The 17510-nt window shown below is 36.6% G+C and overlaps 1 protein-coding gene across 1 annotated transcript in view; it reads right to left on the minus strand.

Moving 5' to 3' along the window:
• ABCC4 (ATP binding cassette subfamily C member 4 (PEL blood group)) overlaps positions 1-17510 on the minus strand; it is a 144045-nt gene that overhangs the window by 56616 nt on the left and 69919 nt on the right. The window contains exon 20 of the mRNA XM_065740845.1: positions 6522-6601. Within this exon, the coding sequence (XP_065596917.1) occupies positions 6522-6601 (80 nt within the window). The remainder of the gene's footprint in view (positions 1-6521; positions 6602-17510) is intronic.

A 17510-nucleotide genomic window follows, 5' to 3' on the forward strand; every position in this document is an offset into this window, starting at 1 on the left:
ATGTTGGTATTGGAGGCACCAGTGCAAGCCAAGTCTCGCTCTTCTCCCCCACCCCTTACTGGGGGAAGGGATGAACAATGACATCACCATGACAGACAGCTTGTTATTATTATTATTTTTTTAACACTGTAATTATATAATTTCATTTGAACTCAAAAGAATAAATGCAAAAACTGAAAGTATATACAAGTATCAAGTGGATATACCAGAAATTAAAGTTAGCTTTTTGCAATGCTAATTATATCCTTTTCTGAAATTAGAGTTCAAAAGTAACCAATGAAAAAAAAGTCCAATTTGGTTTTAATTGGCATTTTTTTATGTACTAGCAGATGCACTGTAGCATGCATCTTGGAATTTTAGTTGCAGAGGAAGTGCAGAGAGATTTCAGTAGTCAACAAATAACTTGCTTTACAAAAAAAACCAAAAAAACACAACAGAGCAAAATACTGTTTAAACCTCTACACAGAGTCTTATAAATCACTGTACAAAACTGTTATGATTAACTAGAAGGGAAACTCAAAGTTGTCTTCAAAACACAGGACTGTTCTGCATACCACGCTATAAAGAACTTGTGGACATTTAACACAGATTCAGTAACTGTTTTTTATCACAACATAGTTGGTGTTTATATTTTACAAAGTCACAAATACTTGAAGAACTATTTTTTAATAAGCACAAGTGTCTCCTGAAACCATCTCACATGCATACATACAAAACCTAACTAAACTGAAAGAAAAAACAAACAAACAAACAAAAAAAAACCCCTCACCTTTCACAGCAATCACAAAATAACAAAGTCATTGTTAATAAAAGATACTGGAATTCCTTTTACACACTTTCCCTGACACAATAAATCTTCACACAATAAAATGCAAGGGTCAGTGGTACCGAAACAAGTAACGGCAGTTCCACTCTTTCGCACATACGAAACCAAGTGACCCGAGCTATTATTCCAGTCTGAGGCACTTTTTGTTCCTAATATCCAGATGCAGCAGCTTTTTTTTTCTTTCTTTTCTTTCCTTTTTTTTTTAATAAAAAAGAAGAAATGACTGTGGACACCTCCTTCACATTTTCCTTTTCTTCAGCATTTTCACTTCATAAAGCTGCAGTCAATGTGTTTTGTGTGTGGTGAGAAGGGAATGGCACATTCAGTGGTGGTCTCAGCCACAGCCTACATTGGTGGCTCAAGTAGTCTCAGGATTAGGCCTTTGTGTGTGATGAAAGGATATGAAAAGTCAGTTATTTAAACGCAGTCAAGCTGTTGATTTTGGGGAGGAAAAAGGTTTTGCAATTCAGTTTTCCTCAATAAATCACTGCCCTTTTCCAAGGGCAGCTGCAGATAGTTCACATGTTCACAGTGTTCTCCAAAACCAAAACAAATCATGATTTTTTCCCCCCAGTTCAACGCGGGAAGAAATTAAAAATTAAGGCGCCACTGCATGAAGTTACTTAAATTCACTGGAAACTGAAGCAGAAAATCATCTTTGTTAAAAGGTAATGAGATTACTGAAGAAAGGATAAGGAAGTACAGGAAGAAAGAACAACTCTTAAAAATATATCATTATAATATGAACAGAAAACCAGAAGTCTGAAATATACTTCAGCATCCTATATATATTCTATCAATTTCCAGGTAACAGTATATCACCTTGTGCACTCATACTGCATCAGTGAAGACCACGAATCAAAGATGTTCAGCCTGTACAGATCTACCTCAAATCAAAGTGAGAATCAAGTACCAAAAAGAAACCTCTGATGAGCCCTCAAAAATGCAGCATCCACACTACCAGCTACTTAGGAGTATCTGGGCTAACATGTATAAAATACTATTGAAAAGATTGGATTTCTAATACTTTCTCTCAAAATTCTTTTATTCTGTTCTATTCTATTCCTTAATTGATCCTTTCTCAAACAAGTACGGTGTGTTTTATTAATGCTGCACTGAGCTAGACATTGTTAAGCATTTTAACAACGATATTTCAAATTATAATCCCAACACCTATCACTGAAGCCTGCATCAACAGAGGCAAAGGCAGGAGGAGCAACAACAGCTGGTTACAGCACTACAATATCAGCAGGTATTTTCAGAGAAAAAGGAAATTACATTACAAAACCCAGTCATCTTAAACGGTATTTGACTTCTGTTCAAGATTTCTTTCTTTCAACTTGTATATAAGATGATCAAGGTCATACCAAACAGAAAACACATTTCTGCAATTATTTATATTTGGGTAGCACTTGGAGACTGTTGTCAGGCCTGCCTTCTGATTAAACTAAGAAATATACAAATAAAGCATATAGATCTAACAAAGTGGGTACTTAAATCCTCTTGGAAGAATTTAAAGCACTGCCACGACCCTTATGTAAGTAGTGACACACCTGAAGAGACTGTAGTATACGTAAAAATATGTAACTCGGAAAAGGGAAAAGAAAGGGAGATGGAGAACTGAGGCTGAGGAAGCTTAAAGTACTAAAGCAAGGGATTAAAAATATGCAAGCTCTCTAACAAAAATATATTACCCCTGCCAAACAAGTTCATTCAGCATTCTCACTATCTGAATCAAGTGATAAAAAAACTAGCATCCGATTTTACAAATATATTCCATGCTGGATAAATAATAACTGCTGTAAAGAACTTAGCATTGCTTTTAATTTGTGTAAGGAAGAGGTGGTACAGAAACTTACGGCCAGCCAAAACCCACTCCAGAAGGTAAGATCCTTTTGCAGGACAGGAGACTGTACGATTCATTTTCTACATTAATCAGTTTTGAATTGGACCATAAACATACTATTGAAGGTATCTCAGTTAAAGTACGTAACTTACCTTCAGTTTCTTTTCTGTTTATATACTTTGTATTACTCACCAAGCTCTGTTCAATTGCTATGTAGTTACAAACACCATAAAAATGTTTTCATAAAGGCTTAATCTTGATTTATAAATCTTAGGAATGTGATATATTCTCTGAATGGATAGTAAACTGTACAAACAGGACATTTCCCATTAGTTGTTAATGTCCTAAGTAAAGATGAAAAAGCATGATTGCCTCCTCTGAGCAAGGACCGCTTTCTGCCCTTCTCTCTTTTAAAGACAGGTATGCTATATTCTGGTGTACTTAAACCACAGGAGGGAAGCTATAGACAGAGTGAGAGTTGCTGCTCTGGGCGTTATTGCAAAGCCCCATTCACAAAATCTAGCTGGGTTTTCAGAAAAAAACACAAGACTTCTAACGTATTTTTGAGCTTGCCACAAACCGATTTTTTTCTTTAACTAAATATACAGTAATCATCCACTGTCGTGAACATGACTGACTGTTTCTTCTTCATTAATCCAATAGAAGATGCAAAAAAATTACTTCCTTTACTTTAAGGAACTAATTTTCATGCGGTATAGCTGTCTAGACTAATCATGCTCATTATGACTGTAGTGCGGTGTATCAATCTTATTAGGGAATCAAAAAGAACATTATCAACTTATAGCAATGCCTTAAAATCTGCATTCAGTGTAATTATAAAATTCTTAAAACTAGCATATTTTAATTACTAATTTGTAGGTACTGAAATGGGCTCGTATTGTAGCTTTTGAGTGCCCGATTACATTGTGCTTATTTATACATAAATGATATACTCGCTTGCTAATATAGTAAAGGGCTGCAATGCTTCACAATGATCCTAGTAATAACTCAAAAAAAGAGCACTTCTTCAATGCAAATCCGCTCAAGAAAAGCTTCTATGCACAAAGTAAGATGAACCAGTTACTGCATTGTTTATTAAGTTTCACTTGATTCCTCCTGACAACCATTTAAACAATGAATGTTGGGAAATGTCTCTCAGAGAATCAACAACAATGGCTGGGATCAGACCTTTTATATTTAGCTAATACTGTTTTTAGAAAGGGGAAAATATTTCTTCCTGAAGGGATTATAGGAGGTCTTATAAAAGACACCTGCGAACAAAACAAGCGACAAAAGATCTCTATCATAATTGATAACAGTTATCCTTTGTACAGATCTGTGCTTCTTCAGAAATAAATATTATACTTTTGCTACTGAATTTCAAAAGACATCAACTAATCATCAAGAATAATAAGTTTTAGGAACCCTGCCAAAGAGGAAGTGCTTATGTCTTATGGATAGCGGCCTATTACTGAACTACAGCAAGTCCCTAAGTTCTCTTCTCTGATATCAAAGAGTACAGGCAAGCTTTCATATTGTATCCATTTAACAACATACTGAACGAGCAACATCTTTGCTTTTGTTTTCACTCTGAAGAAGAAAACTTTTTGCTTAAAATACAAAATTCAGTATTTTAAGATTTTTCCCATCTTTTTCTCCTTGTTTTGACAATTTCCTAGTAGCCTAGTTAAAGAAAATTTGAAAAGTAAACAGCATGAGGGGAAATGTTTACAACATGCGGGTTACAATACAAACTTTGAAGAAGAAAACAATCATGCATACAGCAGCAGCTTCTACACCTTTATCACAGATCAGTTATACTTTGTCAGCATATCCTGCCTGGAGTATGTGTACACTGGTCAAATAACTGGGCTTTCCAATTCCCCAGTTCTCACGTACCATGCATACAGGTTACCTCCTTCCTTAACTTGCTTTTGGAACAAAGCAGTTGGCTCTCACAGAAAATAATAATAATAAAAAAAAAAACCAACAACAAATACAACAGTGCAGTTCTCAAGACAATTTGCCTCAGGGTCTGCTCCCAAAAGGAAATATGGACAAGACCACACCAGCTTTGGCTCCCTTCTGTTTACATGGAGTTCTCTAGCATTTTCCCAGCAAATTTTGCATCCTCAGACAACCCCACATGCCTTCAAACCACATGCCAGGGCATGCAAAACACCCACTCAGTTTCTTGCTATAAACACATCATGCAAGTGGGCTGCAACACAACCCTCAAGTTATTATACATGTACAGAATCAAGGAAAAAAGTTAATCTTTTTATCACAAGATTTAAGGTCCAGAGGATGCTCTGACCCCAAGTGGTGTGCAGTACATACACTGTCCAGTCTGCTGTAAAGAAGACAAACATGTGCAAACACAAACACTTCTGCACTGCTTGGTCTGAGGACTAAGGACCTTTATGCAGAAGAAATGGTTTTGACTTTGTGGATGCAACCCCTACGTTAAAAGAGAAGAGGATACAGATTGCACAACAGCCTGATGCCTGATCTTCCAGCCACAAGGAAAGGCACTTATGTATTGTCCCAAGAGAGCAAAAATAAAGTACAATATTCTGTCTAAAAGATTGTTAATGAGACTGAAGAAAATTTGGAATCTACAAAGATCGTAGAAAATGGGTAGTGTATTATTAAAAATATTTATATTTCATTTTCAGGACATAATTTATGAAGGCTTTGAAAATAGGAATCTGAAGTCTTAATATTTGCTATGAAGAACTCTCTAACTCACACACATACAAAGAAAACAAATAACTACCCATGAACAAAACAGCTCTTGTTTTAATTGTCAGGTAAAACACATCATCTTCCTTTCTTCCCCCAAATAGTATGATGCACTACAAAGCTTTGAAAAACAACTGCGTATTTCAATTCTAAGAGCTTAACAAAAGTAGGGCAGCTCTTTGGAACCTATTGTTTTCTTCTCTGTTCTCCAGAGCTCAGCACTAACCATGTCATTAGTCTGCTTTTAAGAACCTGAAATGTCTTTGGTTTAATTTTAAAGAAGTCATAACAAGGTTGAAATCTTGATTGAGAGCAGCTGAAAAGTTAGCAATCACACCTTAATAAACATTTCTCATTGAAATATTACAGGGCTGATCCCCCAAGTGGATCCAGAAGATTCACTAAGCCGTTTCTTTTGTCTAGCTTTCATGATTCTGTCTGTTCAGTGATTCAAGTTACTTTGATACAGTACAGTCAAATGTAGCTTTATGCTTTCCACAGAACTTTATAAGGAGGATTAACAGAAACTGCAACTGAAAAATTACCTTGGTGTCATATATAATCCTTTCCTCATCATTGAAATCTCAGTGCTTTGTCCACTTTTTTGTCTATAGTAACTTATTTCACTTGTTCCTATTAAGGCTATTATATTCACCTTATTACTACTAATCCTTTCTTTGTAAATAGCCACACCTATTTCAATCCAAAATGGTGTGGTAAGCATTTGATTCTTTGTGGAAGTAGACACATAATTAGGTTAATCTTTGCTATCTTTTCATGTGAGTTGATTGTTTCTTTACTATGGACATATTTCTTATAACAGCAATAAGCTTGCCAGATTGCTTGAAGGCAAATCAGGAGCAATTTACCAAGCATGTAGCTACTATGAGCTGAAATCCTGACATAATAGCAAGCTCTGTATAGCCACTCCTACCTGCCAGTTATTACTCATGTTAGCTTTTTACTGACACACTGGATTTCAGCCACACCTTTCTTTCACAAACAAGCACTTTCCTTAAACTAAACTACATCTCTAATAAATAGTTCATTTTCACCAAAGCCAACAGGAATCTAAATTCAGAATGCAGTGCGGAAGCAAATTACCTGCACGAAATCCAAAAACGTCAATGGAAGCAAGTCATCCAGATGGCCAATATCTTTTGAGAAACGATTTAAGATTCTTCCTACAGAAACAGAGTTGGAAAAGAAAAAAGGGAAAAAAAAAGGTAAATATTATTCCATAAAAGATAAAAAATATCTTAAACTATGTTTAATAAACAAATAGAATCAGCTAATATCTAAGAAGACATATTCTGAAACCACCATGGAAGACCTTTTATAACCAGTGCAATGTATTTTGTGAAGATTACTTTCTAACAAATGCTTTCACTCAAACATAAAAGATATACTTCAAAGCTGATATTTTTTTCTAGCAGTTTAGGTTAATAGTTCAATAGAACGTAACAGGTGAAACACAAAATCTTTGTATATTCAGTCCGTACACATAAAGGGGATTGAAGTAAAGGCACCTTACTACAAGTTTCATCAAGCAACATCAGTCAGAATCTGCTTCTGGCCTTGACTGAAACTCACTAGTGCATGCATGTCTTAGATAGATCATAATTAATCTAACTGATCCTTTTTAGTATTTCTGTTCTCATTCCCCCTTTGTGAATTCAAACAGCAGGCATTTCTGAAATAAAATTTAAGGTAGATTTCTGTTTGTGCAGTGTTACATTTAGATTTATTCAACACCTTGACAACACTACTCTTCATTAAAACTAATAAAACAATTTTTAATCTGCTGTCACTGAAGCATTTACACTCTTCTATTTTCCCAAGTTCTACATGAGTGAAAAAAAATCAGTTAGAGCAATAGTTCTTTAATTATTAAGTCACAACACTGCCACTCATAAGTGGATTAGTATCTTTCTCTATTAATTGATACCTTGACTCTACAGGAAAGAAACTAAGCTAAGGATGGGAATCTGCCTGTTATAGGGTGTGTAATGCCCATACATGCATTCACATTGCTTTTTTTATCTATGTATATCTTGATTCAATTATTACTTCTAACTGGTACAAACAGATTCTTTGCATTGGCAACAAAAGACTTTTTTCCCTTTTCAAAGGAGCTCATTAAATTGGAAGTAGTTAAGTTTTAAGTTTCCATGGATTGCACTGGAGACATAATTCAGAGATAGGTACATAAACAGAAGCAATTTCTGTAGCTACCATCATTTTGTTTTCCAGTTCGTGGCTGTCTCAGAATTACAAATTTTGCTGTGTACTGATTTCTTTTTTAAAGGAATTTTCGTTCCACACCAACCAATACGCAAAACACTCCTCAGGGCTGGGATATGACACCAAAGATTCTGCTGGCAAACAGCTTGTTCTGCAGCACTCCAGTCCAAAGGCAGTTATGTCAAAAGACTAAAGTAGCACAAATCCTATTTTGGTGTACTGCTCACAGAGAGAAAGGGCAGCACAAGCAGCACAAGATTCAGCAAAATATATTCCATCGGTTTCAACCAGAAAAGTTAGCTAGGGATTTCACTTATTTCACAATGGGATAGATACATTAGAGGGAACTCCAAGGAAACTTAGACCTTTTCATTTGACTTCCTTACACAGGGATTTTGCTCATGGAAAAGTATTCACACCCTGCACACAAGCTTGAGGTAAGACTCTTTAATAAAATCTCTAAACACTCCTGAAGATCCAAGAGTTCATTGGTCATTACCCAAAGAGATGAATGCCTCCTTTGGGCAGGGCTTTCCTTAGTAGCCTGTCCCAGAGAGCAGATGAGAGAAGCAATACGGTACAGTGGTTGGATTCAGGATACTGGCTTTCTTTCCTCATCTTTGCCTCTTGTTTCCTGAGCTACCCTGTTACAGGTTACAGAGCAAAGGGCAGAGGAAAGGGTGATAGCGGCACCCAGCTCCTTGGTGAAACACCATCAGAGGCATTGACAACAGCCTGGCTTTGTCCTGCAGCTTGGAGTCTGCATCCAAATTCAGTCTTACAATCTTCCTCCATCTTTTAAACATAAATAAGTTTTATGTGTCATAACCTGGGCTAGGGAGCTGCTTTGACATGGGGGTTGGACTCGATGATCTCTAGAGGTCCTTTCCAACCCCTACAGTTCTGTGATTCCATGACTGTCAGCCTCAAACAGATTGTCAGCTGTTCTGCAAAGAACGTCTACCACAGCTGCTATCTTGCTGGCTGCTATTGTGGGGCCACCCTACAGACATGGCACAGCTTGGGCCACGACCAACACCTCCAGGGAGTGAGCAGTGCCTACCTCACCCCCGTGCTCTCACCTGTGAAAGAGCATATCCCAACTTGTACATGGAAAAGCTCTAAGTTTATGCTCAATTTGGATGGTAAGGACAAGGCCTTAAGGGCTAGAGAAGAGAAACCATCACAAAATGCTCACCAACTGTCAGGAGCATTTAACTCTTTTGTAGCTTCACTTCCAATAGGATCCTGGAGTTCAGTTCTCCATTTTTCCCCACCTTAGATTTCTATTGAAGAATGGCCAGTTAAAGTTGCTCAAGGAGGAACTTTGCAGAAGCTGAGTTTGGGTTTGGGCAAGTTTCTTGGAAGGTGTAACCATTCTCAGCAATTTCCTGAAGTTTCATTTTTGCAACTAAGAATTTTAGGCTGCAAATATGATACAGATCTGTATCAGTGCTTCCAGCTGATTAGAAAGCAACACTATACAATAAATGAGAAGTGCCTAATGCTTGGATTCATCCTGAACACCAGGGATGGTTGTGACAACATTCTCTTTTACAGCAACAGCTTCTGGTGAAGCTGTTTGAGGAATAAAGTCACAGTAATACTCTGGTCTGCCATTCTATTCCATATATCCACTAACAACCAATTAGTCAAGTTCCTGTGAGTAATCAAGTTGTTCATTAATTGCCAAAACTGTATTTTTGGCAATTGCCTTTAAGCACTGTTACATTTAACAATTTCATTCAGTGCTTACACAGACTATGTTTTGACAGAGCTACAAGCTGCCACTAGGAAAGTGGAAATTACTCTGACGTTATCAATAAAACATGAAAACATCTTTTAATCTGCCTAATCCTCTTTAAAATGTAAATACAGTAATTCTGTAAAATGACACGAACTAAAATATGAGTGAGCAGAAGAAATGGTATATAAACGGCACAACTTAACAGTGGAACCTTTTACAGTCTACCTCAAACAATTACAGCAATTTAAACACTGGGGACATGATTCAGCTGGTTCACAAATAAGTACTGACTGAGGTGAACCTACGGCTGCAGAATGTTACTGCTTCAGAATTTTCAAGTTACTGGAAGAGTTGTCTACGGTCTATTTAGTGTTTGCACATTGTAATTCCAGAAAACAGAGCTTAAAGTCATTAAGCCTAAGAAAATTCCCTGCTTGTTGCTAAGAGGTCTGTCTCATAGTTATTCCAGTGACTACTACTTCGATGCTACTTTGAAAAGGAAGCAACATAGTTCTATTTTTGTGACGCTGGTTCTCAGTAATATTATCCTGTTGACTGTATAAGAGAAGACACAGGCCCTGAAGATTTATTTCAGATCCTGTTCATAAAGATATAACTGAACTGGCATTTTATTCAGCGTGTTCAGCACAGAAGGCAGCTATGGTAACCCACTAAAGCAAGCAAATTCCAACACCAGATAGCAGAGAGCAGTATAGCTCCAAGCAGAAGTGTGATACTTTGGAAACATCCACAAAATGCCCTGTAGCCATCATGATATTGCACTGAGAACGACTGCTAAATTTACAAGGATGTCTGCAAGTAAATGAGGTCTATTTTGCAAGGTATGAAGAAACAACTGTCTCTACTTATGGGAAGCACAGCAAATCAGTGGCTTAGTTATGCATTATTAACCATGCAAGAGAAAACCTTCCAGATATGAAAATAACAGTAGTCATTTTCAGTCAGGATTCAAAATGCTTGCAGTTATTTCTACAGTTTCTACCTGCATTTACAAAGCTAGCTTTTTGAGATGGTTCTTCAGACTAAAGAAACCGTTGCACCTGCTTTTCAAGAAGGACAACGTTTGTACAACGCATACTAAAACAAAATAAAATGTTTTCTCCAAAGCTTCTAATATCCTGCTCTCCCAAATCCAGACTATCATCATCACCATACGATACTTTTTAAAAAACATATATTGTTAAATGAGCTTTTCTGTGATACAGAGACAAGCTGAGAGACAGTATTTCTTACACCTAATTCAGTATTTTCAGTTTACAAAAATCCTCTGGCTCACTTAATGCTCATCCCTTTTATTTATCCCCTGTATTTCAGTTTGAGTTGCAATAGGAAAGAGGAAGTACTAAATACAGGTCTTACAAAGCAACTGAAATTTCCTGAAAAGGCTACAAAAAAAGGCTTAAAAAAAACCCAAACAAACACAAAACAAGACCTGAGCATGCTGATGTTACAAGAGCACCCAAATTTGCAAATACAGTCTGCTGCTTTAATCACTCTCAAGCTTCCACTTAGCGTGCTGTGTCAGTAGTGAGCTGCAGAAGGGAACGTGTTCTTTTCAACAATTCCATGTTTGTTTTTATATCAAGTAACTTAATCAGAACACACACTGTTGTTAAATTTTTTCCTTAGTAATTAAATAACTATTCAAAGCCAATTAATCACAGTTAAATAAAAGTTTGTCACCAGAGTGCTATGTACACATTTGAGACTATTTAATGGTCAAATACTTAGCAGTATCAAAGTTAAACAATGATTCATTAAACCTCTTCCACTACACAATAGTTAGGCTAAACTTGAAGTGAAAGAATCAAAACTCTTTTGTTCTCCATGAAAAAGGCATCTAACCTATGTGATATTTTTTACTTACAAACTCTGTAGACTGCTTTAATTGCATGAATCAGAATGTGTTCAGGTGCAACAGAATCACTTTGCTTCTGCAGGTGCTTACTGATACTTTGGAATTGATGTTCAAACCTATCATCCAAACAATGAAAACACTTGACAGCGTACCACACCTACTTAAAATGTTTATACATACCTCATGATGAAAGAAATATAATCCAAACTGAATCAATACTTGTGATGTAAACACCAGAAAAAGATTTTTTTTTTAAAACAAGAAATGAGGATTCTCCACAGGACCAACCAAGTGCCACCAACAGCATTCAATATTGCACAATGTAAATTCCAAGGGTCAAGGACCCTAAAAGCTACTGCACATTATTTCTAAATGTATTTGGCATTTCTAGTATCCATTGTTGGCCTCTGCATTCACTGAAATACTTCTCTGTAACAAAATAAAGCAGACACAGATTTTATATACCTTGCAAAAAGTTCACTATTTCTACCCACTTGCTTCACCATACATTACAGAGATACTTTGCTATTTCCCCAGTCCATTGATCGACTTCTTTAGGAAATACAAGTTCTAAGGAGAAGTGCCTTTTAGGGACAGAAAGCTTCTGCACCCTGTGCGCGCCTGCACAGCTGTGAATGCTTATAACATCCTCCTCCACTCTGAGATCAGGATAATACTCAATCCAGGCAATTTTAAATGCCTCCCGCTTTAGCTGAATACACATTTTATTAATAAATGCTGCTTTACTTAATCTAAACAACTCCATAGCAACTGGCCTAACTATAACAGGAACACTTACTAGGGTAAAAGGTCTTCAAAATCCCTTTAACAGTGAAGACATTGCCCAGTAGTCTCCATGAAGAAAAAGCAACAAATTAAATAAACATCATCTCCCACTCATCACTGCAAACTGCTAGAAACTTGTCTGAAAGCAAGCTGTACCGTTAGGAGTTGATTCAGTAAGGTAATTAATCATATACAAATAAATAATCAAAGCAACCTTAAACGCAACTGCACATTTGCCCCAAGCCAGTCGTGCCACAGAAACACTCTTCTGGTTTAAGACAACTCTAATTTGGAGGGACTTCACTCTGCGGCATTGCTGCAACCTGCTTTTATCAGCAAGGAGAAAGCCCTGCACACTGTGTTCTGCTGACAGTATGCTCCACGAACTGCTGGAAACAGGGATGCAGAGCGTGGGCACAAGCATGGTGACCACATTACTGCACTGTCAGCATTCTCCCTCCTGGCAAAACGCACCATCACAGACCACACTGAAGTTTCTGACAAGGTGAAATAAAGGAAAAGGTGTTAACTTTCCCTAAAGAGAGAAGCGATCTACTTTAACAGTTCAAATTACAGATTATAAAGCCAGAGTAATTTTCTACAAACACACGGCAGTAAAATAATGTTCAGACATTGCCTGAGCATGTAATAACATAATAACATAATACTCAAAGGTGAAAATAAAAGTAATAACTGCACAGAATCAGCTGTGCTTACATATACACCCATTCAGCTACGCTGAATAATTTTTCCCTCTCTGTTAGTGGCATAAATCGACAACTCCCCACATACTGTGCTGTTAAGCTATGGCATTCTGTGACTGATAAGTCTTTGCCCATTCTCACTTCACACGCACACACCAGAAAAATGGGGGAAAAAAATACTGTGGCTACAAGCAGCCTTCCATTCGATCAAAGCTGTGACAAAAGTGGATTGTCCATATCAAATGTTGGCAGCAAGCAGACATTACATCAACCTTGTAAAATACAACTATGAAATCAACAAAGTAATTAAAGATGGATTACCGACTTTGAAAGGAATTGTAAGTTTGTGAAATATTTCTTCAGAAAGAAATCTGGAAATGCATCTCCTACATAGCTGTCAATTACTGATCTACTCTGGCTTTTCTTCCATATTTCTACAAAGAAACGTCAATAGGTCTGTTATCTTTTTTTAATATATGTTTAGCACCACACATCCACATAAACTGCCATATACAGCATTACTGTCTTCCCTACAGGCATCCTATAAATATAAATAAGAAATGCTATCCCATTTTTTTCTTTAGCAGCCTGATACTGACAGGAATATTATCACTTTCTTAGACATTTGCAAATAGGCACAGTGGTGCTGGGCCAAAATATGCTGAGATCATAATATCCATTTATCTAAACTGCCAGCTTGTAATAAATTCAGGTGGGATGCTTTCTATCCAAATTAATTTACTACTTGAAAAGGACTTTTTACACAAATGCTGTCAAACGGGAAAACAGCTGGGAAATGGGAAGAAAATGTGAATGCTGTGTTTGATCTTATTTATAAGTGTAGTATTTAAAGAAGAAAGGATAACTATTGATGATGATAAGAATGAAAAACAGGCTTCTGTGTACATAATTTCTATTTTTACTGATGACAGAGATGTCTATGTTACCTATTATAAATATAATGATTCCAACCGTACAGTTTTTTTCTTGAGGTCGAGCTTTCAGTCCATCAGCTTAGCTCAGGACTCCAATGACCTACCAGTTAGAATTGTCCTGTTTGTAGGAAACCACAACAGGTCAGTGATTCAAGCAAGGTCCACTTTTCCCTTCCTTAAATTATATGGCACAGTTAATTTGCCGTTCCTTTTTCCTCTTCCAGTGAGGCCAGAGATGCACGAATATTAGTTATCACCCATCAAAGTCTATCTCCCCAGTTAAGATACAATGGAGAAAGCATATGTGAATCCTTCATTAAAAGCAAAACATAAAATAGCTGTAACCTTCTTTCATTCTTAAATTGCTTTCATGAGAAGTTTCAAAATGCTTCCTGCATTGCATTTGTTTTTCATTCTACGTATCACTACTATCTAACCCATTAGCTATAATTTCAGAACTCGTAACAGAATCGGAGATAGTTTTATTTTCGTTGCTACATTAGGTGCACTTAGGTGCTCACAAAAGAAACATTTTAATTAATTTATTCTACAAAAGCAAGGTAGATCTAGAGTAAAACATCAATTAGCAGTTTCAAAATTACTGATCAATGTAATGCAACCTCTATAACAATAACTAGCATTCACAGATTTTTCTTTATTAGCTTACTGTGAAATAAAGCATTGGAGTCAACTAGAAACAATGAACTTCTGGCTGTATAGCAAAGTTTTATCCTCTAACCTAAGCACAGAGCCACATCTCCACATCGTAATTAGAATGACAACGGAAGTCGATGTCTAATGTGGCACAAATTGCCTCCCTGTCTCCTGCCATGTTGTAATACTAAATCTTTCATACATGATCTGTGATGAAGATTGCTCAAAGTTCTAACAACGTCCAACTTTGGAGCTACTTTATGTTTTCCTGAGTTTGAAGAATAAAATCCACATTTAAGCGTGCTGAAACACATAAAAACTAAAACACCAACTCTAATATACTATCAAAAATACTTAAAAGCACAACTTAATTTCTACCACGTAGTGCAAAATAAACAACATAAGGCACAAGTTCAACTGAATTTTAAAAATGTCCCCTCCTGGATTAAAAAAAAAAAAAAAAAGGCAACCCCTTGCAGCATTTGTTCCAAGACCAGGTGTTCAGTTGCACTCTATCTACCAAATTTCCTGCTGATTTACATCACTTTATTCTACTCCTGATGCAAAGTTATCTGTTTTAGCTTCCCACTCATTATAAAGCATCACAGTAATAGAAACCTGGAAGGGTACATATGAAATATGGGCTTACGCTGGATTTTTACAGGCTGCATCATTAAACCACAAACATCCAATTGTTAAAGAATATTGTGTAGTATAATTCGCTTTTCTGCTATAAAACCAGTTTGGATCGAAATATGCCCCAACTGTTGCTTTGCTGCTATTTCGAGGCAGAGAGAGGAGTTTCAAGAGAGTTCAACTGAACACTATATATCAGGATGGACTGATGGATTTGAAGACTGTTATTGCTCAAATTTTTTTATTGCTTTTAGAGATTTGGTGGTCATACACCAATACGCGTCTATATGAGAATTAAAATAGAAAGGGAAAAACATATTTTGGTAATGTTTTCCAACAATAAATGGAGATTTTCCTGTGCTACTCATGTCATCAAAACTGGTTTTGGAATAGGCCTTAGATACTGTATTCCAGAAAAATCTCAGGAAAAAAGAATATTAGCAGGAGCAGCGTGATATTCGTGTATCTACTGATTTTCTTACCATTCTTTCCATTTTTACTTCCAGGCACTGAAGTTGGAATGGTTAAATCAACATTTTAGCCTAAGACGTCAATAACCAAGACAGTGAATAGAAAGCTCTTCCATCCTGAAATCTTCATGTGAAATTGCTATGTGGCAGATACAATGACCACCCAGAAGACAGGTATTCTTTTACATTTTATCAATCAGATGTAATCAGATCCCCTCCTACATATTGAAGACAACGCACTCTGTTTTCTCCCATTTCAGAAGCCATGGAAGGGAATTCCATACAGACTACTGTTGTGAAAGCTACGACAAGACTTTTGGCCTCTATCTAGCCCATTCATTTTGGAGGATAAAGTCTTTGGGCAGCTCAAAGAGCAGAGGCACTTTACGTCCTCATCTGACTTTGAAAACACTCATCTTCTGCTTGGCATGGTACTTTGGTTCGATCATTTTCTTTTCTTTAGCTTCAGTTTCTTTCTCCTTCTCTGTCCTTCTGGAAAACGTGAACTGTTTGGCAAGGAAAGATTCCCTCTAAAGCTCATTCTGTATGCACACAGTTAATGAAAATATCATTTCTTTTTAAGAACTCAAGCCACAAAAGAGCCACTGCGACAACCTAGGCTTGGCCAGACAGAAATCACAACAGATAACATCAGGTAAAAATCAGAACAGTGTTTATTTTAGTTTGCTGTGCAAATAATCGAAGCACTCGCTTTTAAAATTTTCTGCTTGTTAAAAAAAAAGGACACATCTTCCCCGTGAACTTAAAAATTTTGCTTCAATTTAGGACATTTTAAACCACATCTTAGAGCAAAACATCCTCTGGTCTCGCCTGTCAAAGCCGTTCTGCCTTTGGATGAATCAGTGAGTAAGTATGGCACCGGAAGAAGGCAAATGAGTGTTTGCCTGAAGGCTATGGCAATCAGCATGGGAAGGACTTCAGCTGGATTCAAATCCCTTTTTATTTTTGCCTAATTTGGGGCATGGAATGAATCCTTTCCTGAGGACTGGGCTGTAGGGGAAAAGGAGGGATGACTTCACCTCCTCTTCAGTTTTGTGATCGGCATCAAATTCCCCTTGCAAATCTGGCCTCAGAAGCAACCAAAAATCTTTTGTCTCAGAAGAGCTGAAGGCAACAACCACATCCTAACAATCTTCTTCAAGCAAGAATGCTGTCCAAAGGAATGTATATATAGTCTGGCAATGCATTTCTTTGGGCCATCAGCTTCCGGCAGAAAAAAAATTGCTGTAAACTTCTTTACAGCCTAAACTATAATTAACAACACTGAAATGGAAATGTGGGTTATAATATACATTCAAATAAGAAAAAAGCAAAAGATGACTTCTTCTCTTCTGTATATTAGATTCATTACACTTTTAAAAAGTAATTTTAATAATTAAATGCTGAGAATTGAGGAAAGTTGCATTGCAACTGTGGCTAACTTTGCTGTACCCCCTCTACTGGGCAACTATTAGAAAGTTTCACCTAAAAAAAAAAATAAAAAAAAAAGGTACTAGGAGCAAGTACCTCCAAGTGGTGACTATGCTAAAACACCAGTGGTATATAAATCAAAGCTAAATAAACTTTAATGTTCATATAAACATTCAGTTGTCAATAAATCTACAAGAAGGAACAATGAACACTGGGAGTATTTTACCTAAGTCCACAGCTTAAATTAGTGAAAAAAGATATGTTTACAGTTGCCTTGCTTGAAACTAAGGAACAATCTAGTAAGGCCTTATAATATTCAATTTTTACACCTTTTAAATAATAAGAAACAAAGAACAGCAAACCAGTATACGCTAACAGCAATTTCACTTTTCCATTAAGAGAAAAGAATTTCACACACATCAAGGAGAAAAAGATGACTTCTCTGAATAGTCATTCAAGCAAAAATAAATACAATTTACAGTCTATTTTGTCTTTGTTCAATTCAAAGATAGACTTCAATGTGAAGCTCTGATTTACAGCTGTCCAGCAGCAAGAACACCTAAATAAATAAATAGGCAAAAACAGAAGAGTGTAGTTTATAACAATG

This window comes from Cyrtonyx montezumae, unplaced genomic scaffold (genome assembly GCF_038088225.1).
Source record: "Cyrtonyx montezumae isolate F1298 unplaced genomic scaffold, pur_monq_1.0 scaffold_3, whole genome shotgun sequence".
NCBI classification, from domain to species: Eukaryota; Metazoa; Chordata; class Aves; order Galliformes; family Odontophoridae; genus Cyrtonyx; species Cyrtonyx montezumae.